The sequence below is a fragment of the Pezoporus occidentalis genome, unplaced genomic scaffold (assembly GCF_034315485.1).
Source record: "Pezoporus occidentalis ecotype Australia unplaced genomic scaffold, CSIRO_AGI_Poc_V1 ctg8, whole genome shotgun sequence".
NCBI classification, from domain to species: Eukaryota; Metazoa; Chordata; class Aves; order Psittaciformes; family Psittacidae; genus Pezoporus; species Pezoporus occidentalis.
This window is the reverse complement of record NW_026916158.1, coordinates 8,456,931-8,478,944: the sequence shown is the minus strand read 5'-3', so window position 1 is coordinate 8,478,944 and position 22,014 is coordinate 8,456,931. Positions and strand designations below refer to the sequence as shown.

Sequence of the window (22,014 nt, the reverse complement as noted above, 5' to 3'; positions counted from 1 at the left end):
ATCTCAAGTTGTTAATGTTGTTGTCACTTGTGATAACACTTGAGCCATTTTTCCTCCTTGTGCTCATTTGTTACTCATCTGACTCACAGATTCTGGGTCTGAAACTCCCGAGCTCTTGCTCAGATTTGTCCCCCACCTCCAAAAGCTTCTTTTGCTCTGCTGTCCATCAGGCAGTGGGTTATACAACCACAGTGGGGACTGGGTGTGGGATATGTAATTGATGTCTGTTAGGTTGCAGTTTATGCGAATGTGGACATTCTACAAATTCTCAGGGATTCAGGGACAGTACACGGGGTTTTTCCCAGGGCTCACATCAAGGGCTCACATTCTTACAACTGCCTGTACATTTAAAGCAGTATCTTTTGTTATCTTAAGAAACTGGGGATTATTCATTAGTAACTTTGTTTAGTTATTGCTAAAGGTGTCCCCCTTTTCAAGCATACTGTTCTCCATGCCTAGTCCCTATGGTCAAGCAGCTAATGTATTTCCTGGCACCAGAGGAAATCTCTGCAGTCACATGCAAGAATATGTCCCACAGGGCTAATTTAGAGGTAGATTGAGCCAAATTATTGCTTGTGGACAGTTGGCAACAGAGCCCTATGATACTTTCTCTGCAACAGCTGTCAAACCGTAACCAACTACATACATTAGACATTTCAGCCTTTCTGACTTGGAGCCCCATGGCATTTATATCTGTAGGGCAGGTGACACTCCAAAGTGACACTCTAGTGGTCTTCTACACTCATTTTCAGTAAGAAACACATGATTTATGGAATTTAAAGGAAGGGCCCCAACTTCATGGGTCTCTGGCTTGCTTTGAACAGGGTTGGGTGCTGCAAAAGTACTCTCAGGAAAATGAAGACTTCAGAACTCTATAAGCACCCTTCTGGCTATTTTAGATGCTGATGTTCCTGTCTAAATTAGTCTCCTTCATTCAGAAACTCGGAGACTGGCAGCCTCCACTGGACATTCACCTAAGACCCTGTATTTCCCCATTTAGGGTAGTATATAAAGACACTGACTTTTTCCCTAAGCCAGTGTTAGGAACCCCTATTGGGTGTCACCCAGGGAATTAACAGGTAGGATTGCACTGACATATACTGTAGAATTAAAGCATTATTATAAAGTGTTCTAAGGCATCCTTGTTTCTTTTGAGGTTCTTCTCTCTTTCACTGACTAGCCATTTATTTATCCACAGTGTCATCATACTCCTGCTGGGATGGTAGTTAAAAATGACTGAAAAGTGATGAGGTCTCCCTTTGTCTTCCAGAGGAGCGCCAGTATCGCTGCGAGGACTGCGACCAGCTCTTTGAGTCCAAGGCTGAGCTTGTAGACCACCAGAAGTTCCCCTGCAGCACACCTCATTCTGCTTTCTCCATGGTGGAGGAGGACTTCCAGAAAAAGCTTGAGAATGAGAATGACCTTCAGGATGTGCATGAAATCCAGGAGTGTAAAGAGTGTGATCAAGTCTTCCCAGACTTACAAAGGTGGGAGTAGATGCTTCAAACATTATTGAATGAGGCAAATTCTGTAATGGCATTAGTCAGATCATGCAGGGCATTCTCTAGGGCAGAACCTGATACTTTCACTTTCTATACAAACCAAAGACGAAGATGAGTAAGACTTCTATGCCAGTTGGTGTTTTATGGCATAGAAAACAATGGAGTCTCAATAATATCAGAAATTTGGTCCTTATACTGAAGTCCTTTGTAGGGACCTTAAATTAAGAACTAGATCTTCTAATAATCAGATCTTTTGCTGGCGTGAATTGGGCTTGTTGCAGTGAAATTAAAGGAGTGATGATTGTTCAGATCAATTAAGCTTATTGGTTTTAGGTAAAAATAACTTACAAGATCTCCAAGTGGTGTTCACTGACATTGCAGCTTTTATCTTTGCAAATAAACTGCGCTAGTTAGAGGCATGTTCTATTTGTGCTGAGAGAGTTGGGGTTGTTCAGCTTGGAGAAGAGAAGGCTCTGGGGAGACTTTACAACAGCCTTCCATGCCTACAAGGGGTCTACAAGACCTACAGGAAAGCTGGAGGGGGACTTTTTACAAGGGCTTGTAGGGATAGGACAAGAGGAATGCCTTTAAACTGAAAGATGGTGGATTTAGATTAGATATTAGGATGAAATTCACTGCTGTGACGGTGGTGAGGCACTGGTATAGGTTGTGTAGAGAAGTGTTTCAAGGCCAGATTGGATGGGGCTTTGAGCAGCCTGGTATAGTGGAAGGTGTCTCTGCCCATGGTCAGGGGGTTGGAATTGGGTGGTATTTAACGTCCCTTCCAACCTAAATAATTCTATGATATATATGTCTATATGTTAATATATATTTATAGCTGTACTGTTTTGAAACACTGGGGTTCATCTTTTTCTTTTATATATATATATATGTTTATAAATAGATGGACCCATGTGCATGTGTACCTGAAATATGCATAAAATGTAAATAGTAGTTATGGCTTTTATATACTGAATATCATTTACATATTTCCTGTCACTATAATTTTTTGTGGCTACTTAAAATACTGTATTGCAGTGCAGATTACAGCAAATTTTGAAAATCACTGAAAGATATTGATAGTACACAAGAGCTTCTGCAACACATCCCTCACAGATATACATCTTAGTGGTTTTCAGGACCAGGGAAAGGTTGACTCCAGCCAACATTTGATAGTAATGCTGAGGTGTCTCAATAGCAAAATCCTGGGCCAGATCTTCTACTGTGATGAGGCAGTGCATTCCTTAGGAAGCTGGTTTACAGCAGCAGCAGACCTGGGACATTACCTTTTGCTTTCAAGCAGAGTCTGTAGCACAGCTTTCACACTCCCACAGTGACTTCTTCCCTCTCCACATTGTGTGGGCACAGCCAAAGTGACTATTAACTGCCTTTTTAGGGACAGCAGTGTATTTATTTGCATTGCTTAATAATGATAAGCTCTTTAAATATTGGCTTGTCAATTTAGAGTATTTTGTAGGTTTGTATTTTTCATAGAAATCTTTACTAGTCCATGAGTCAGGGTGTTGTGCTGTTGGAGGTCAGCATGGATTTGTGCATGCCCAGGGTTAACCCCATTGGACAACTCCTGAATCCTTCAGGTGCTGGTTCTGTAAGATAGAGCCCTCTCTCCCAAAACACAGGTGCTCCTTAGGTCCTCTTGATGGAGCAGAGGTGACTCAGCATCATGTGAGGTGTCTTTGGTCAGTGTACTGTATGACCCGATGCTTACACTTCTGCAAAATTAATGACACCGAAATAAAACACGATGTGTCAAACATTGCTCTCCGCATACTAGGTCAGCCAAATTGAGCTGGAATTTATACAGGCACAGGGTCTTATTCTTCACCTAAAATTAATCAGTATGAAGTATGTTAATATTAAGCACATGTGGCTCCATGTGTCTAATTTTCAATCTGAGTGATTGATTTGGGAGGGCTGATGTAGGTAGATAAAGTCAAAAGGGTTGCAGCAGTGTGGGTGAGGCAGGAGCCTGAACTGTAGCATTTTTCCATGTTGTGAGTTTTTCAGTGTTAAAGTTCTTTTCTGCCTGCAAACCAGAGGACGATATCTAACATATGGGAATCATTGAGGAAATGTAAATTTAGCTTAAAATATTAAATATTGAAGAGAAAGGGCAGAAAACAAAGAACAAGTCATCATAAATAGATGGGCAGTACTGTAAGAAAGAGTGAAAAATGAGAGAGAATGCAGTCATTCTCCGAACTCTTGAATTATTGAAAGGCTAATAACACCACAAAGACAGTTTGCAGCAAAAAAGTACCAAAGTATGCTATATCCAGATTATATAAAACAAAAGTCCTGAATGAGACATGCTTGAGGGTATGCGTAATTAAATGGAGAAAGAGCTGAGCAGGAAGATGGAGATCTGAGGGGCCAGGACAGCCCAGTGCTGATGGCAGACCACGTAGCCATGGCAGGCATCTGTGAGCTGGTGCCAGAGCTAGGGACAAGAGTCTCTCTGGTCTTACAGTGAAATTGTTTACTAGTGCATGATGGAGAGTCAATTGTTCCAGAAGTATTAGGAGGAGAAGCCAGAATTATTTTTCTCCCCCAAAGGAAGAAGACTGAAAGGGGTTAGAAGTAAAGAGCATCCACAAGGTGAACGCACTTCCATTGCCTGTGGTTGAGAATGGAAGTTGTTGTCAGGGCTGCACAACCCAAATAAGACTGTAAACCCAGCAGGTTTTGTCCACTGACTCAGCAGAGATCAGTGGGAGCTTCACTTGAGGAAAGATTGATGTGCTTCGGCATCTCAGGCTAAAAATCACAGTTTGCAGTGCTTTTTCTGTGAACCCACTCTTACATTATGTAGTGATCCTCAAGTAATAGTGTGAGTTAGGACTCTGTATGTGACCAAGCAATACAGGTGTTTAGAAATATATATTTTCTACGAATTAATAATAAAACAGGAATTGAGAAAATTCAGAGACAAAAATGAATTCAAAGATGTGCAGCAGAAATTATGTGGAGATTGAATACCCTATTAATAGACTGAATAAGCTACTAAGAAATGACTAGCTAAACAATTGAACACAGTAAATAATAATCAGATATAACTTCTGTCATAGTGTACCATATTTAGAGGCTTTTTATGCTCACCCTGTCCTGCTCCATTGGAGTTTCTCCTTATCTATTCCTGTTGTAAGAAAAATTGACTCCTGTTAAAGGAGTGGAATTATGTCAGGTGGTGGGATCCAGGGTGTGCTTATAGGGAAAGTCATAAGGTAGAAATAATTCAGACTGCAGGGAAGAATTACCAGAGTGAAATACTGAGAGGTGTATGAAATAATCTCCTTAGGGAGCAATGTCAGCATCTTCTCCTGGAGCATTTGCAAGTGGCCTGGCAAAACACGAGAGGATGTGTTATGCTGGTCAGAGTAGGATGTTCTTCCTGGCTGGGGTGAACCTGGTAATCAAAGGACTTGGGTCCATCAGGATTGGGCCTTTGGGGCTTTCTTAATTATTTTTTTTTTCTGTAATTATGTGTTCTGCTGTCTCCTCTTCCTGTAAACCAGTGATAAACCCGCACTGAGCCCTGTTCCTGTTTCCGCAGCCTGGAGAAGCACATGCTGTCACACAGCGAGGAGAGGGAGTACAAGTGTGACCAGTGCCCCAAAGCTTTTAACTGGAAGTCCAACTTGATACGCCACCAAATGTCACATGACAGCGGGAAGCACTACGAGTGTGAAAACTGTGCCAAGGTACAGTGAATTTGTAGGCTGCCTGGCACTTCTTGTGCTGCTAGATGCAGGGGAGCATAGAAATGGGGATGCCTGGGGCCGGGATGCTGGAGGGCATAGAGCTTCTGCCGTGCTCCAAACAGTTTCTCAGGGCTTTACAATTCTACTTTATAAATATGTTATTTTTCTACCCCTTTTGATTTGGAAATGGCTGTGGAGTTTGAAATGGGTGTTGATGCAGGTTGTGGAGCATCCCTGAGCTCAGGGCTTGGTGCTTTGTGAGGACTGGTGGGGTGTAAGGAAGATCACTGAGAGGCAAGAAATCCTAGGGAAATGCAGGGCGGATGGATCCCCTAGGCTGTGTGCCAGCTCTTGGGGCCAGAAACTTCAGGACACTGTTGCAGTGTATCAAAATAAGAAATAGCAATGGGTACCAGCTGCACAAGATGAGCACAACTATCTCATCTCTAGAGCATTTCTATCGCTTCCCAGCACCAGGCTTGCTGTATAGATCATTTATATAGGATGTGGTGCTCCGTATTGCTTTTTATCAGATTCCCAGAGCTTGGGCCTTTTGCATGAGGACTTCCTTGTTTTCAAGTAGATTTGCTGCAATAATGGGAATTCTATATTGAGCTGACAGTTGTAAGATGCAGCCAAGCCCTGGGTGCTAGGGCTGTGTCATCTACAGGATTTCTTGCTGTCACACACTCAGTTGTTGCTTTGAAGTATTTCTATTGCAGTAATGCTTAGAGGTTTCAAACAGCCACATTTTGGCTCATTTTCTGTGAAGTCCCTGACCTCTCAAAAGCACAGTTTCTAATGGCAGGATCAAATGCAGCTGCTGCAGTGGCTGCAAAGGAGTTAACACATCCACCAAATACTTGGCTGATCCTGGGAAACTGAGGCCCCATCCTGCAGGCACAGCTCCCATTGACGTCGGTTAGTGAGGTTTTTAATCTTAAAGACTCCCAGACAGCTCTAAGGTTTGAATTTTAAAAGACTCTTGTAATAACTGGCTTCTTCAGCAGTCAAGTTTCTTGGTTAATCAGTACTCATTTCCTAGCAGGTTTTCACGGACCCCAGCAACCTTCAGAGGCATATTCGTTCCCAGCATGTTGGGGCTCGTGCTCACGCTTGTCCAGAGTGTGGTAAAACCTTTGCCACTTCTTCAGGCCTCAAACAGCATAAACACATCCACAGCAGTGTCAAACCTTTTATATGTAAGTCTTCAACTAAACGTCTTTGGTTAAGTTATGTCTCTTGTCATAAAGCAGTGTAATCTGGAAGCAGGAGGTTGTGTTGTGCTCCTTTCAAGTTTCTCACTGTTTTCACAGGGTCTGTGAGTTATTATATGAGTTCTGGGTAATTTGTAGTCCAATGCAGAGCATTATTTTCATACGGTTTTCCTTTTCAGACAGACACTGTATGCTGTATAAATGTACCTGCTGTCCTTGGGTTACTTTTTCCATGCACAGATGCAGAGAGCAAATGGGGAGTGAGATTTAGCAAGAAGGAGCCATCCCAGTCTTGGTGGCTGCAGCCTTGTTGCTTTGCACTGTGCCAAGCTGACTGTTCTGCCTCCTGCTCCTCTGCAGCAACAGTCGTCCCAGTGCTGCACCCTGTCCTGGATCCAGCCCTGCTGTGCAGGGCAGGGTTAGTTCTGGCACAAGGGAGGAGGTGGCAGTGGCAGGGTGGTGGCACTGGTTGCCAGTACAGTTGGGACATGCTGTGAATTAGGAAAAGCCAGCAGTTCCTGGAAGGCAGCTTTGCTTTTGGAGTTAATTTTTGGGCTACAGAGTCTCCACAGCAGATGCCATGACTTTTGCTTGAGTTGGAAAATAAACCTTAGAGGCAGTAGATTTCAGTCAGAGGAGCTTGCCGCCCTCCTGAGGCTCCTGTGCACACCCCAAATTTAAGTATCAAGTTGAGCTATTAGATCTTTGCCAACAGCTGCTCCAGCTGTAAAACTTTCCTTGTATGTGGGCCTGACTCTGTACTGGGCTGTAAATTGGATCCTCAAAGTTTCACGGGTTAGTTTTACTGCTGAGCCAGATCCTACTAGGTAACGGTGCAGGTTGCTTTCTCTCCCTTTCACCAAGGAAGCAGAGGCAGAAAATATTTAAGAATATTGTTCTTGGTAGTGCTAATCTTCATCACAGTCTTTTCAGACACCTGCTATAGCTTGAAAGGTACGTTGTGACCACCTCCTGTACTTGTCTGTTAAACTTCATCTTCTGTTGCTCTCACCAATAATTTACCAAAATGTCAACACCACACCTGAACAAAGTGTCAGCTGCACAATGAGATAATTCCTCAAGAGGAGTATTGGCTTGAAAGACTCATTTGTGTGAAATCTGTATACCTGACACTGGGTTAGATAATAACTTTAGTTTGGGCTTCATCAATGAGGAAATGTATAATTAGATCCAGTAATAAATGTCACTAATAATTTTTAAACCTGATTACAGCTTAAGTAATTACACTTAAATATTATAATTATTAGAGAACAGTAACTTCTGGCTAGGTAGGGAGACTTCAAATGGTCCTGTTGCAGTGCCCTACATAAAAGTCTGTAAGTGGCACCTCTTAGAAATGAAATAAGCTCTCAAATGCTCTTTGTAACTATTTATTCTGATAAATCAAACCAGCAACCAAGATTATTCGTACGTACAGTGTGAGGGATGAAAACCCATTGAGCAACCTATGAGTAACAGCCATGTAATTGCAGAACAAAAGGGTTTGGAGGCCACATGTTTGGTAGGCTTTGCTGAGCGATGGGAGGGAGGTAGGGTCACCTAAAGGAGATATCTGTTTTCCACCAGAAGGCCACACACCATGATTTACTTGTACCAGTCTGTTTATGGCAACTGTCTCTTATTACAGTACACCACCCAAGATTGAGTGAAAACTCACCAACACTAAGGTAATTACTCACTGCCTTCACAAAATCTCCAGCCTCTCCAAATAGAAACCACATGCCATAATAGGCTGAACATATTCAAAATAGTACAGTAATTTTTTTAATAAGCAGGAAATATGCAAACTAATTGCTGGCTAATTTGGGGTCTAGAGAGAATTGCGGTACAGAGTGTAAGTAGGCATGAGATGAATTTTTGCAATTTGGGAGCCAGATTGGGAGTTTGTGTTAAACCTGGGGTCTGTAGATCAATAAAACCTGCAACAGAAGAAGCTTCCATTAGAAATTAGTCACTTAAAAGTATGGTATTGAGATTTAAAGGGTGTAATAAGGTGTAATAGGAGAAGTCAAACCCAGCTTCTGTTGCTTAGATATGTGGAAGCAATTAAAGTTGATAACCATCCGCATCTACTAAAGTCTAAGCAAAACTTCACTTGGAAATAAGTCATGTGAAGGAAAAAAGGTAGATCTTATAGCACAAATTTATCTGATGAGTCCTGACTCCTGGGAATATCCACAGAGGTTGAGGTGGTGCAATTGATTTAGACGGAGTCTCTGCTTCACTGATGCCGTGTTACGTCCTGGCTTCAGGCAGCAGTCCCCAAGAGAAGACAACTCTGGGGAGTAAGGGCTTCAGGCCTGGGCCCAAAATTTCTTTGCCAGCCTTGAAAGCCCATGGGTTGAATAGACTACTTGTTAAGTGCAAGAGGCACCTTGAGCAAGTAGCGCCTCATTAAATAACTGTAAATAACTTTTATGCTCAAAAACTTAGTCTTTGGTACAATTGGTAACTGTTTGATTGAGATTATAATAATAAATATTTACATATTGTAACAGTATCCCCATTATTGTTTTGATTTAATTTTAAAATTAGGATAAAATCTATTTAGTCAAATGATAAATTTACATCTCTTTTACTAGTTTGTAAGAATATCTTTCAATTGTGTGTATTTTGCTTTTCTCCAGAGTAAAATATTTCTTGGTTCTGTTGATTTTCGAGCATGTTAATGGAGAATAATAATTTAATAATGTACCAATATTTTTTAAAGGAGAACTTTCCAAACTTTAAGAAGACCAAATCTGTGGCATTACACCCCTTTTCACATGCTTGCCAGTCTAGCCTACTTGAGTGAAGTGTCATATTTAATACAGTCATGTGGATAAGAAGCAGGTCTTCACACAACCTGTTAGAAGATCAAAAGTTAACAAAACATGATTTGTTTTGAATTCTATATTAGCCTAACCTTGTAAATGCATGCATTGGAGATTTTCTTTTTCTTCAAAAGTATATATTGTTGATGCTCTACTGCTTATATGTTAGGCATAACTCTGTCAGTGTTTATTGATAGAGTTATCCTGCTTTACATAAAGAAAGGAGTTGACCCATAATGTCCATGATGAAGCTTGTGCAAACATGGATATGTCACTCTGAGTCACCCTTCTGGTCACTTTGATTTTGGTTTCTGTGATCAACCTGATGGGAGCAGGGGCAATTTTTGTGTAAGACCTCAATGGTGAGGGTAAGGGGCCTGATTCTGTACTGTGAAGTATGGAGGTGACTCTCATTTGTGGGAGCAGAAACCTTGCGCCTACAATTGGGCTAAAAATAGGAGAAAATAGCAAAAAACTGCAACAAACAAATGACAAATAGTTCTATATTAAATTTAAAAAATAGTTCTGTGTTATATAGGCAAATAAAACATTTTCAAAAAAAAAAAAAAGGAAACAGAAAGTACTTATCCAGAGAAAATCAAGCATTTACAAGGAACTAGAATAATCCTTTCTCTTTCTCTTCTCTTCTCTTCTCTTCTCTTCTCTTCTCTTCTCTTCTCTTCTCTTCTCTTCTCTTCTCTTCTCTTCTCTTCTCTTCTCTTCTCTTCTCTTCTCTTCTCTTCTCTTCTCTTCTCTTCTCTCTTCTCTCTTCCCTCTTCCCTCTTCTCTTCTCTTCTCTTCTCTTCTCTTCTCTTTCTCTTTCTCTTCTCTTCTCTCTTCTCTTCTCTTCTCTTCTCTTCTCTTCTCTTCTCTTCTCTTCTCTTCTCTTCTCTTCTCTTTCTCTTCTCTTTCTCTTCTCTTCTTCTCTTCTCTTCTCTTCTCTTTTCTCTCTCTTCTCTCTTCTCTCTTCTCTCTTCTCTCTTCTCTCTTCTCTCTTCTCCTTTCCCTTCCCTTCCCTTCCCTTCCCTTCCCTTCCCTTCCCTTCCCTTCCCTTCCCTTCCCTTCCCTTCCCTTCCCTTCCCTTCCCTTCCCTTCCCTTCCCTTCCCTTCCCTTCCCTTCCCTTCCCTTCCCTTCCCTTCCCTTCCCTTCCCTTCCCTTCCCTTCCCTTCCCTTCCCTTCCCTTCCCTTCCCTTCCCTTCCCTTCTCTTTTTCTCTTTATTCTCTTTATTCTTTTCCTTCATGTCTTTATTTTTTCTTTATATTCCCTCTATTTTCTTTCTTTTTAATTTTATTTTTATCTTTTTTCTTTATTGTCTTTCCTTGTGAATGAAGATTTCCAGCAGGAACAGTAACTGATACACAGCAACAAACATTCTTCCTGAATTACCGCATTGCAAATTTCCTGTGTTTGGGCCCAATTCTGCACTCTTTACCCCATGAATTGTCCCAGGGATGTCAAAGGGACGTGAACAGGGAAAATGGGTAGATCAGGCAGGATCAGGCCTCAAACAATAGCAGCATTGTTGCTGAGACATGAAGCAGCCTGCTGAAGAGGTAAACAGTTAAGAGATGACAACAAGTGGTCAGGTTTCTCAAGGGCAGAGATTTAGAGGAGCAGGAAGGTTAGTGTGGGCCCTGGTGCGAGTGGAAGCTAGAGGACGTGATTGCAGTTCATGGGAACCAAAAGTGCAGGATGGGATACATTCAATTCAGTTTCCTTTGCAGGCTTAAAATAGAGCCATTGTAAATTATGTCAGTCTGTCTCGAATCATGAAAATGATTGTTGAAAAGGCCTCAGAATACACAATGTGTATTGTTGAGTGGCTTTGATGTGTGAAAGATGAGAGCTTATGATATAACACAAATTAAATAAAAATAAAGTGGCCACATGCTTTTTCCTGGCTGGGAAAAAAAAAAAAAAAAAAGGAAGGAAAGATTTATTGCAGAGGGATAACACAGCTTACCAATAATGTTTTTAAACTGTTAGAAGGAAGGTAGGGCAGAGGTATGGACAAATTTTAGCATAATGAAGAGACAAGAAATAGCGCAGCCTTGGGACTTGCCTGATGCCCCTTCTCATGCCAGGAATGCCAGAAGGGAGCACTGGGGAGCTGAGCATTATCCTCTTCCAAGCCACATTTTAACTTACAGACTTACAATGTGGTTGCCCCAATTTGCTCCCTAAGGTCTTTATCAGCCAGAAAGTTAGGGACCTGTAAAATCTCATTTATTTGAGCGACATGATTCACTCTTCATGGCGTCTTGCTTGTCATCACCGGGACAACTTTCTGCATCCTGCTACTAAAAATGGTTTCTGGAACCTATGCTCTGATCTGCCAAATGTTGCAGGTTAGATCAGGCCCATGAGCTTGAGGTAGATCTTCTCACATGTGTGGATTCAGGCTTTCTCCAAGTGCTGCTTTTGTGAGGCTGAAGCTATTCTCATCCCAGAGGAGTTTGAAAGGAAATCCATTGAACTGTTTTGAGCATCAGACATGCAAATAAATGCAGCTGCATTCTTAAATGAATTGTCAAAACAGAGTGGGTTTTTTTCATGTGCAAGAGGCAAATAAGCAGCATTAAGACTAGTAAAATTATTGAAATGTGGAATTTAGAGTTACAGCACCCCAGGCACCTGTAGGGACTTATATGAATTTTACGAATAGAAGTGCCTTGGACATGTGAGTTATTCTAGCCTGGACTTCCATGAGATTAAATTATTAATTGTAAGTGAAAAAAAAAAATACTGTTTGTTAATAAGGTTACGCACTTGAAAGTGTCTGGTTGTCTCCTCCTTCACTTCTTTTGTATCTTTATGGTCTTGCAGACTGAATGCTCTGTGAGTCAGCTCTGACCACCTATCTCCTGTCTGGTCCTCCAATTATTTATTTTAATGACTAACTTTCCACTTGGTAATAGTGATCTAAATGGATGTCATTTGAAGACACAAGTGCTCACTGATGCAAGAGCGCTGTGGGTTCATACAGTGTTACAGCACTGAGTTATGGGTCTTGGCGTGGCTCTGGATGCTAATGCAAGATGGAATAACGTTACCAAATATGCAACACTGTGCAATACAAAGACCAAATAAGGAAACTTTGTCTTTTAGTGATTTCATACCTTTTCTGGTTTGTTGGAGTGGGTTTTGGTGCTGTCTTTAGACATTTGTCTGCTTGGATGCCTTGCCTTGGAAGGGTACAGTAGCTTTTTCTACATTTGTGCACCCTGACTTCTCCTTACGGCTTCCTAATTGACATTTGGTGGGTAAAAAAATGGTGGGTTTGCAAAATTTTGAGAGTGGGTGTAATTACCATAAAGCCTGAGATGTGTTGTTGTTGTTGTTTACATACAGGTGAGGTCTGCCATAAATCCTATACTCAGTTTTCAAACCTTTGTCGTCATAAGCGCATGCATGCTGATTGCAGAACCCAAATCAAGTGCAAAGACTGTGGACAAATGTTCAGCACTACGTCTTCCTTAAATAAACACAGGAGATTTTGTGAGGGCAAGAACCATTTTGCAGCAGGAGGATTTTTTGGCCAAGGCATTTCACTTCCTGGAACCCCAGCTATGGATAAAACGTCCATGGTTAATATGAATCATGCAAATCCGGGCCTTGCTGACTATTTTGGAGCCAATAGGCATCCTGCTGGTCTTACCTTTCCAACAGCTCCTGGATTTTCTTTTAGCTTCCCTGGTCTGTTTCCTTCAGGCTTGTACCACAGGCCACCTTTGCTACCTACTAGTTCTCCTGTTAAAGGACTACCGAGCGCAGATCAGACAAACAAAAGTCAAAGTCCCCTCATGACAAATCCTCAGATACTGCCAGCTACGCAGGATATTTTGAAGGCACTAAATAAGCAACCATCAGTAGGGGAGAATAAGCCAGTGGAGCTTCAACCAGAGAGGTCCTCTGAAGAGAGGCCACATGAGAAACTCAGTGACCAGTCAGAGAGTAGTGACCTTGACCTTGATGATGTCAGTACCCCCAGTGGCAGTGACCTGGAAACCACCTCGGGCTCTGATCTGGAAAGTGACATTGAAAGTGAGAAAGAGAAATTTAAAGAAAATGGTAAAATGTTCAAAGACAAAGTAAGTTCTCTGCAGAGCCTGGCTTCAATAAATAATAAGAAAGACCACAGCAATCATTCCATTTTCTCACCATCCTTAGAGGAGCAGACTGCGGTGTCAGGAGCTGTGAATGATTCTATAAAGGCTATTGCTTCTATTGCTGAAAAGTACTTTGGTTCAACAGGACTTGTGGGGCTGCAAGACAAAAAAGTCGGAGCCTTACCTTACCCTTCCATGTTTCCCCTCCCATTTTTTCCAGCATTCTCTCAATCAATGTATCCATTTCCTGATAGAGACTTGAGACCGTTACCCTTGAAAGTGGAGCCCCAATCACCCAGTGAAATAAAGAAGATCCCAAAGGGAAGCTCTGAGTCTCCCTTTGACCTCACCATAAAGCGTAAGGAAGAGAAGCCACTTACTCCTATACCCTCAAAGCCAACAGCCCCCTCTGTGGCCAGCCAGGACCAGCCTCTAGATCTCAGCATGGGCAGCAGAAGTCGAGCCAGTAGCACAAAACAGGCTGAGCCTCGGAAAAACCACGTCTTTGGAGAAAAGAAAGGAGGCGACCTTGAGCAAAGGAAAGCTTCAGAGTCCTCCTTGCAGCATGCCAGGCCGACCCCATTCTTTATGGATCCCATTTACAGGTAATGCACTACCTGCTGCCTTTCAGCATCCTTTGGTACAGGCAGCTAGGTTTGCCATGGCCACCTGCTCATGGGTGCAGAATGATCCTGTTCCCCTTTCGCTGTCCCTGGAGGCGTCATCCTGCCACCAAGAAATGAGGTGGCCCAGGCTGCCTGCTGACCTGTGCACCCACCTCAAATCTGAGCTGTTCAAAGCAAACCCTGGGTTTGGTAATGCCACATTTAGCAAGTCTTCATGACTGCCCTTGTTGCCATGAGTCATTAGCTTGACATGCAGAAGATGAATATATTCCCTTACCCATAAACTAATTATCATCAGTGTTGAATATTTGTATGTTTATTGTGTATTTGACATCACTGGTTTGTCCCAAATTCCTTTTCTTCCTCAATGCTGCCCACTTGCCTTGGCTGCCCTCTGCCTTCCCATGCAGTGCATCTCACCAGGGTGCTGGTTGTACATCACCTTTCTAGTTCCTCCTGAATTAAATAGGAGTACAGCAAAAAAACAAATTTATCCTAGATGTATAAAAAGTGTGGAAATGAGAGTGATTTCTGCCCTTTTTTACCATTATTTCAACAATGGGTTGATTTCTCCAGGCATGTTGTGAATATAATTGGAGATACAGCATCCTTGTGTGTACAAAGCATAACCAATGGGCTAGTTAATCTGATCCACTTTATGAAATCAATGGGAGCCTCATCGTTTCCTTCAAAGGGTGCACAAGCAGACACTCTCTGTGTGCTGAGGTTTTAAAAAAAAAGTGGTAAAATCCTGACCTCTTAGTGTTCCCCAGTAGTGCTGAGATGGTCTCACTGGGATCTGGATTTCACCTGCATCCTGTGTACGTCATCCATTCTTTGCCCTTCGCCATTCTGCTCATATATCTGTAACCAGCCAAAGTCATTCATCTAAATTAGAGAAATATTAGCCATAAAAATATTTGTCTGTAATATAAATGACTGATTTTACAGCCTATTGTTAAAAATTGTTACAAAAAATTGCTGCCATGTAAATGCTGTTAATTTATTACTTTATCTGAAAAAGAAGTGCTGTGGGCAGAGTTTTTGAGGAAAGCTTTCATATAAAGGTATGCATTATGAAGAAACCGGATATGATGCTATTTACTGAGATGGTTTTATTCATGCTAGATTGATATCTGTAGTAGACCATAGGTTTTCTTTGCGTCATATTCATTTTAAGTGCCTGAAGCAGTGGAAATAATGATCCGTGTTTTATGGTCCTGCATTACAAACTAATGAAATCTGTACAAATTCTGGCAGTAGCACAGGGCAAATTGTTACCGAGGCTTTTTCCTTTGCTGTGAGTTACAGCTATGTATGGACAACAGAATCTGTCCCTTAAACCATACACATCAGTAACAGAAAAAGCAAAAACTTCAAATTTCCACACTGCTTCTGAATTATCTGCTCTGTATTTCACTGCCTAAATGCCCACGAGTTGACCACAGTCTTTGTTCCTGGCATATTGTATTCATTGTGTTCCTACAAGCCTGCCTTTCCCTGCTTGTGCACAGTCATGCAGAAGGAGATGTTTCCAGGATGGTGACTGTGATGTCTTGCATAGGCAGACAAGGGGCCCATTGCTCAAGGGTACCTGTTGCCTTGAATTCCTCTCCTCTGAGTTGCCTTATTTCTTTATAAAAGTGCTCAGTAGTTAGTCACTGGTTCCTGTTATAATTATTAAACAGTCTTTTGAAATGGGATTATTTCCTCTGTAAATGGTATAATCTTCCTTTACTGGCAATTCACATCCCCTACCTGAGGTAATGAGTTAGTTGTATGTGGCAATCAAGAGTTGACTATACTTCTTTATATTTTACCATTATCTCTCAGAAAAAAAAACACTTGATGCATAATTGACTATTTTAAACATGAGTAGCTGTATGATTATTAATATCTGAGACTGATTCATCACACGCAAATCTAATTTTAACATTTACAGAGTAGAAAAAAGAAAGTTAACAGACCCACTGGAAGCTTTGAAAGAGAAATACTTGAGACCTTCCCCGGGCTTCTTGTTTCATCCACAAGTAAGTATTTTGGGAATTTAGATGTTGTAAACAAGCCTGTTGATGCTTCAAAGCAGGTGCTGAGAAATGAATGCAGTCTTAGTCATTTTTGGATTTCCTAAAACACATAGCTTTTGCTGTACCATTGTGGTGGAAAAGCGTAAGCATTGTTCTGAGCTTCTTGATGTTTTGCAGATGAAACAACATGTTTTGATTATAGAGGAAGCCAGATTCCAACTACATGTATGGTTTAGAACTGTGTTCCTCCAAACCATAGTGTAGCTAGCAACACTTGCAGCTACCTGTGTCTTCTTCAGCGCTCTCCCATGCTCTGGCCTGTTGTGGTGGAGTCTATTGATTACAAGGAGGCAATGTAGATTCAAAGTTGGGCCAACAAAGCTGAAAATCCTAGTGGTCAATATTTAAGAATTCCAGAAAAGGTATAAGAACTTCTACCCAGTGCCTTTAAGTCTCATAATGCAAATGCTTCATCTTTTTTTTTGGTAGCCATTGTGGGCAATAGTGTGTGGAATTTCTTTGTAGGATCCCTGCTCTTCCGCATCTGAAGACATGCTATCTGAGAGGGCTGCTGTCTTGTTCATAGTCATAATCTTGCTGCTTATTTGCTGAAAACCAAACATTTAGGATGGTGTCCCTAAAATCGTGTAACAACTGCAGTGTGTATATGAATACAAAAAGAGGACTTCCATGTAAACTATATGTTGCTTCAACAGCACCAAACCCTTATTTTGGCTTCCTCTTCCTTGCTCAAGGAGATATTGCTAAATATTTGTGTTAAATTTTATGCCTAAAATAAAATTATATTTGCAGATTTGAACCCCTTGCTGAGTATTGGCTGTTTCATCCTAACAAGAACACCCCATATGTATGTTGCATTTTAAGCACACACTCAGGAGCTGATGTTTCTGGTTCAGCTTCCTCTGAATTCCTGAACAAGCCATTCCAATAATCTACTATCACTTGCTTTTTTTTTTTTTAATGAAGTCAACAGTTGTTACGTACTGTATGGAATAGATTCTGAAACATGGGACTTCTGAGGAACTGGGAAGAGTAGCTGATGGCATATATAGTTGCAAGATGCACAAACATAATGCTATTGCAGTCTCTATTAGTAGAGACTGCAGACACCCCCGCCCCCATTACAGTTCCAATGTCTGAAGAAAGTGACAGATCTAGCAAGTATTAAAATCAGTAGAATTTATGTACAAGATTTAACAGCAGCTCAGCACCTCTTGCTGAGTTACCCTATTTGCCCAAGTTGCAAAGCAGCAAGTAAAAATTCCCATTTCATGGCAGATAGTACTAATGCACAAATACACAGACAGGAGCTACATCCTCTTGGTGTTCCCTGGTGTAAAACCAGGCTGGTTCCTCTTCTGGTGAGTGATTCTATTAGAACAGTGAAGGGCCTGCAAATTAGTAGTAAATTATTAAAATGAAGGCATTTTAGGTACTGTATTCATGGAAGAAATAGTGTTATTTTGCTTTGTGACAGCTAGCTTTTCAGGAGGTGTAAACTGATTTTTGTTTAGTGAAGTTGGATTCAGGGGGCTCTGAAAGTTTTGTCTCAGGTCGGTCTGATGATGATGGTAGGTAGCATGATTGGTGAGTGGGAAAGGAGGCTGCTTGGGTAAAATGCACCCTTAGGAGGTGAATGGTGAGTGGGGAAACAGCTGGATACTCTTCTGTGTAGCATTATATGACTGAGTTACACAGGGAACTGGAGGAGGGTTAATAGGAGTTAGGCGAGGATACTGTAAGTGAGCAGGTGAAATAGAGACATTGGGCATTTTACCATTAGCGGACAGGATGCTGGGATTTCACCCTTCATGATTATTTCGCAGTTGGTGAAATCTATTGTTGGTGCCTGTGGAAGGTCCCAGCTTGGTCACCAAGTCTTTCAGTATGCGCAGGAGGTGACAGATGCCACCTCCCTCCTGCAGTGCCAGCTGAGGTGGGGCAGAGCCAGCACCCTCTGGCAGGAGGGAGGGCTGGTCTTACACCTATGTGGCTGAACCCATTTCTCCACATTTCTCGTTGTGCAATAGAAAAAAAAATTCTATGGTAAAGACTGTCTTTCATTTTATCACCTGCCTAGCTGCTAGAGATGTCTTTGACTTGGTGTGAGATGCATGGATACAAAGGTCACGAGTCTAAATATATGCTCTTAATACATTATAAAAGAAAACTAAACCACCATCACATCCTGTCAAAAAGGTAATGCCAAAATCTTCTTTCTCGCAGACTTTAATAGAAAGGAATCTCTTGTTTGGAAAGGCAGAATTTGGCTTGGTATTTATAGAGAACTGGGGAACAGCTTGCAGAAAAGCTGTTTTTCCTTCACAGTCCTGTTCACCCCTGTAAAAGCACAGGTGTGGAGTGTACTGCAAGTTTTCATTTTCTGCTGGCAGGATTAAACTGCAAAATTATTGTTTGTGTCCTAACAAGTTTGTGTTTCTGTGGTTAAATTTATTTCTGAAACTTGCCATCTGCTGAAGCAAGGTTGTTTGTTTGTTGGTTTTTTTCTCTTTTTTTAACTGGATAGTATGAGAGCTAACAGGTAAATCTTTAAAATAGTTTTCTGAAATAGAGATTTAAACTCTCCAGTCCTTACCCAGTCCCTGCTTCAGCAAAATTCCTCCCAGTGGTAGTGGCCTGAAAGCTATGAAAATAAGATCATTTCATGCTGTTTCACAATACTTTGCCATTGCAAGGATTACATGTTTAGGGAAACAATATGCCGATGTAAGAAATCATCCAGACTAACATTTTTATTAGTATCTTTAAATAAAATCTTAATTAGTAGAGTGATTGCAGTGAGGGTTCCAGTGCAGGAATAATGTGTTGTTTTTGTTTCAATTTTGCTCCCAGTTCCAATTGCCTGATCAAAGAATTTGGGTAAGTTAATGGCTTATATTTTTGATTTAATCATTGTGAAATAAATTGCATAAGAAAAATAAAATATGACAGATAACTTACCACTCAATTACGGAGCATGCCACAATTTCCTACAGAGTGTTGTAGCTGTAGCAGATAAATATCCTCTTATGTCAAACTGGCTTTATTTTTACCTACCTAATCCTGCTGGTTTTATTTGGTGAAGGCAGTGGGAGCTTTACCTGAGTGAGGGTTTCAAAATGCAGTCTTTATTTATATTTAACTGAAATTTTTCCAAGCCTTTGGAAGCCTTTGGAACAATTTGGAAATCTCTGTTTCCTTCAGAGATCGCAGTGAAATTTTCAGGCTGAAGTCTCAATAGATTGCAGTAGTTATAAACATTTAATGTTTGCTTGAGACATTAAAATACATGGCCTCAGAGGGCTTCACATTTCTATCTCGCATCGACTTCAGTGGGAGTTAGTCACTTTAATAGCACTGAAGTTTTGAGCTTAACTGACCCCATTTATTTTACACGGTTTTGGGTCAGATTTGTCCTGTGTGTATACTTACATCTCATCACCCTTATGCAAACAGGAATTGTACTAAAAAAGTATTATTGGATAAATTTGAACCTCCTCTTCTATTTTCACAAAGTGTTATTTTTAATACTTTTAAATTGTTCATGAAAAAAAAAGATCCACAGCAACTGCTTTTGCAGATGCAACTCAAACCATGTTTTGCTTTTGCATTGCTGGCTCCTCAGCTGCAGCACTGAACCCATAAATACTTGTCCCAGATTTTTCCCAACCTTCAGGCTTCAGAGGGGAGAGCTGGAGCCAGCCGGCTGCAGCTCAGGTCCTGACTCACTCTCACTCACCACTTGCAGTGCGAAGTGGACTAATTTCACAAGGCAAAGCCAGAATTTCTCAAAATGAGATCTGAGATCCTCTTGTACTCCTTCCCATGTGTGTCTCTACGGGGCTAGTGCAGGAGTTCTCAAAGGTGCTGCACCTGCATATTGGCACTTACCCCTTCCTACTGTCATCTGTGTGCCATCCAAAAGCAGTGATGGACCTTTGCTTTGTGCACACATGGCTTTTAATCACATTTTCTTCCTGTAAGGCAACAGTTTATGCAGCTGCATAAGATGCGCTAGAATCCTGAGATAAAAGGAGCTAGGCAAGCACCAAAGGACTCCTGCAAGCACCAGAGATGCTGAATGAGCTCAACAGGTAGGAGGGAGGGTTAGATACCAGACTTAGAGAGCACAAAAGGTCAATCTCAAACATTTTCTTTGCAGCAGAGGGAATCCAGTGCAGCACACGAAAGTATCACGGTAGGATTTGTGATTTGGCCTAGGCACCCTGAATCCCCAGAAAGGTGGCTATGTTTGGGCATAATTGGCAAGTTGAAAACTCCAGTGCAGCCTTTTTTTTCTGTCTGCTTTCTTTGACATTGGTCTGGTCCTCAAATTTCCATCATCCTGCTTTTTTTTGCGAGCGCATGTCTCCTGACTATGCTAGTGCTTCAAGCAGCTGCAGCAGAAATAGGTATTTAAAATATAAAGTGCCTAGAGCAGGATGCTGATTCATGGATAAATCTTCATCTTGAGAGATTTGAACACGTCACGCAAGCCTTTCTATCTCAATATGCCAGTTGCATGTGCCATATATTTCAAGATTATTTCAGATTGGTTTTAACTGTTTGGCAGGGACCCTATAGTGCAAATCAGTGGCAACACCCTCTCTTGAATAGATCATGATTTATTTAGTCTGTAAACTCTTTCATCTTCTTCTGGTCCCATCATGAAAAGGTTGCTATAAAGTGGTTCTGTAATTAGAGTCATACTTTATTTGCAATAGCTTTATGGAGAATCATTGTAAATAATTAAAACAATTTTACAAATAAATTAAAAGAAATTTGGTGAGTGCATTAACAAAGGTTTTATTTTACTGGGCTTATTTTAGGACACAGTCCATTCTGTTAGGTCAGCTAAATCCCCACCAACTGCCTGAATACAAATAGAGTTATTCTGGAACCATACTGCAGATCAGCAGGAGTTTCTCTACACTGCTTCATAAAGTTCAGCTGCGTGTGATAGGTCTCTTGAATGTGAATATAGCTCAGCCAAGTTCCATGGCTGGAAGTCCAAATACACACAGTTTCAAGAAAACAAATTTGCAAGTCATAGTTCTTCAAGAAAGCATTATAACTTGCACTGGTGAGGAAGAAATCCTGAGCTTTAGCAAGTGGGTTTTCAAGATTTCTTTAAATAACACTAGTAAAAATAGCAAACATTTGAGCAGGTTTGTTTTTTTTTTTTTCCCATGAGTTACAGCCGTAAAGTCAGTTGGTTTTGCGATAATAGCAATGAAGGAGTTGCGTTTGTAAAACATGAGGTCATGTAATTCATGACCTTGTCTGCTAGATTATTTCATATCATCAGGTTATTCTTAAAAACCAGCAACAACAAACTTTTGCTTTATTTATGCCACTTTTTCTTCTGTTGGTTAATAAATTTTAAGACAAATGTTCAAGGCCCCTGCTGATGATATCTTGCCCATTGAAATGTTTATAAATACTGGTTTTAGCCGATTATGGTAATGTCTGCATTTTTGAGTCGGAGCTGGGGAATTGCGACTGCATATTAGTTTGCGTCAGTAGGAGGTTAATAGCCTCTCAGGGAGCTGGTGGGAGGTGGGGGAAAGCTGCTTACTTTTCCAGACATCTGGACACAGATAGAATCAACAACTCTTATATATGTAAATCAGAAGTTGCTGTTCTATATAAAATACTGTCATTCACTGATCTCAGATTAGGAGCAGACATGACTTGTCTATAAGGCAATAGCTGTATGTAAAGCATGTAATAGGATCTTCTCACTCTCCTGACTCCTCAGAGAGCTTTCATTGAGGTAGCAATTATACTAATCCCATCCTCGGGGTCAAGCAGTGCCTTCCTCCCCAGCTCCGTTCAAGGATCACCGCAGCCCTTGGGCACTCAGCTGGTGTGCAGACCCCTCCTGAAAGCCCAGCAGCTTCAGCCACACACCTGCCTCCGTGGTGGTCCCCAGGACCATCCCTGGAGAAATG

General features: G+C 41.2%; 1 protein-coding gene across 8 annotated transcripts in view; it reads left to right on the top strand.

The window, feature by feature from the left end:
* The window catches only part of MECOM (MDS1 and EVI1 complex locus), a 343,256-nt gene that overhangs the window by 306,438 nt on the left and 14,804 nt on the right, over positions 1 to 22,014 (top strand). For 3 of the 8 annotated variants that reach the window (XM_062603153.1, XM_062603157.1, XM_062603158.1), the window contains 6 exons: positions 1,271 to 1,487; positions 5,077 to 5,224; positions 6,270 to 6,426; positions 12,629 to 13,991; positions 15,955 to 16,042; positions 18,914 to 18,940. In XM_062603153.1, the coding sequence (XP_062459137.1) occupies positions 1,271 to 1,487; positions 5,077 to 5,224; positions 6,270 to 6,426; positions 12,629 to 13,991; positions 15,955 to 16,042; positions 18,914 to 18,940 (2,000 nt within the window). The remainder of the gene's footprint in view (positions 1 to 1,270; positions 1,488 to 5,076; positions 5,225 to 6,269; positions 6,427 to 12,628; positions 13,992 to 15,954; positions 16,043 to 18,913; positions 18,941 to 22,014) is intronic. The other 5 variants (XM_062603154.1, XM_062603159.1, XM_062603155.1 and 2 more) reach the window with 5 other exon arrangements.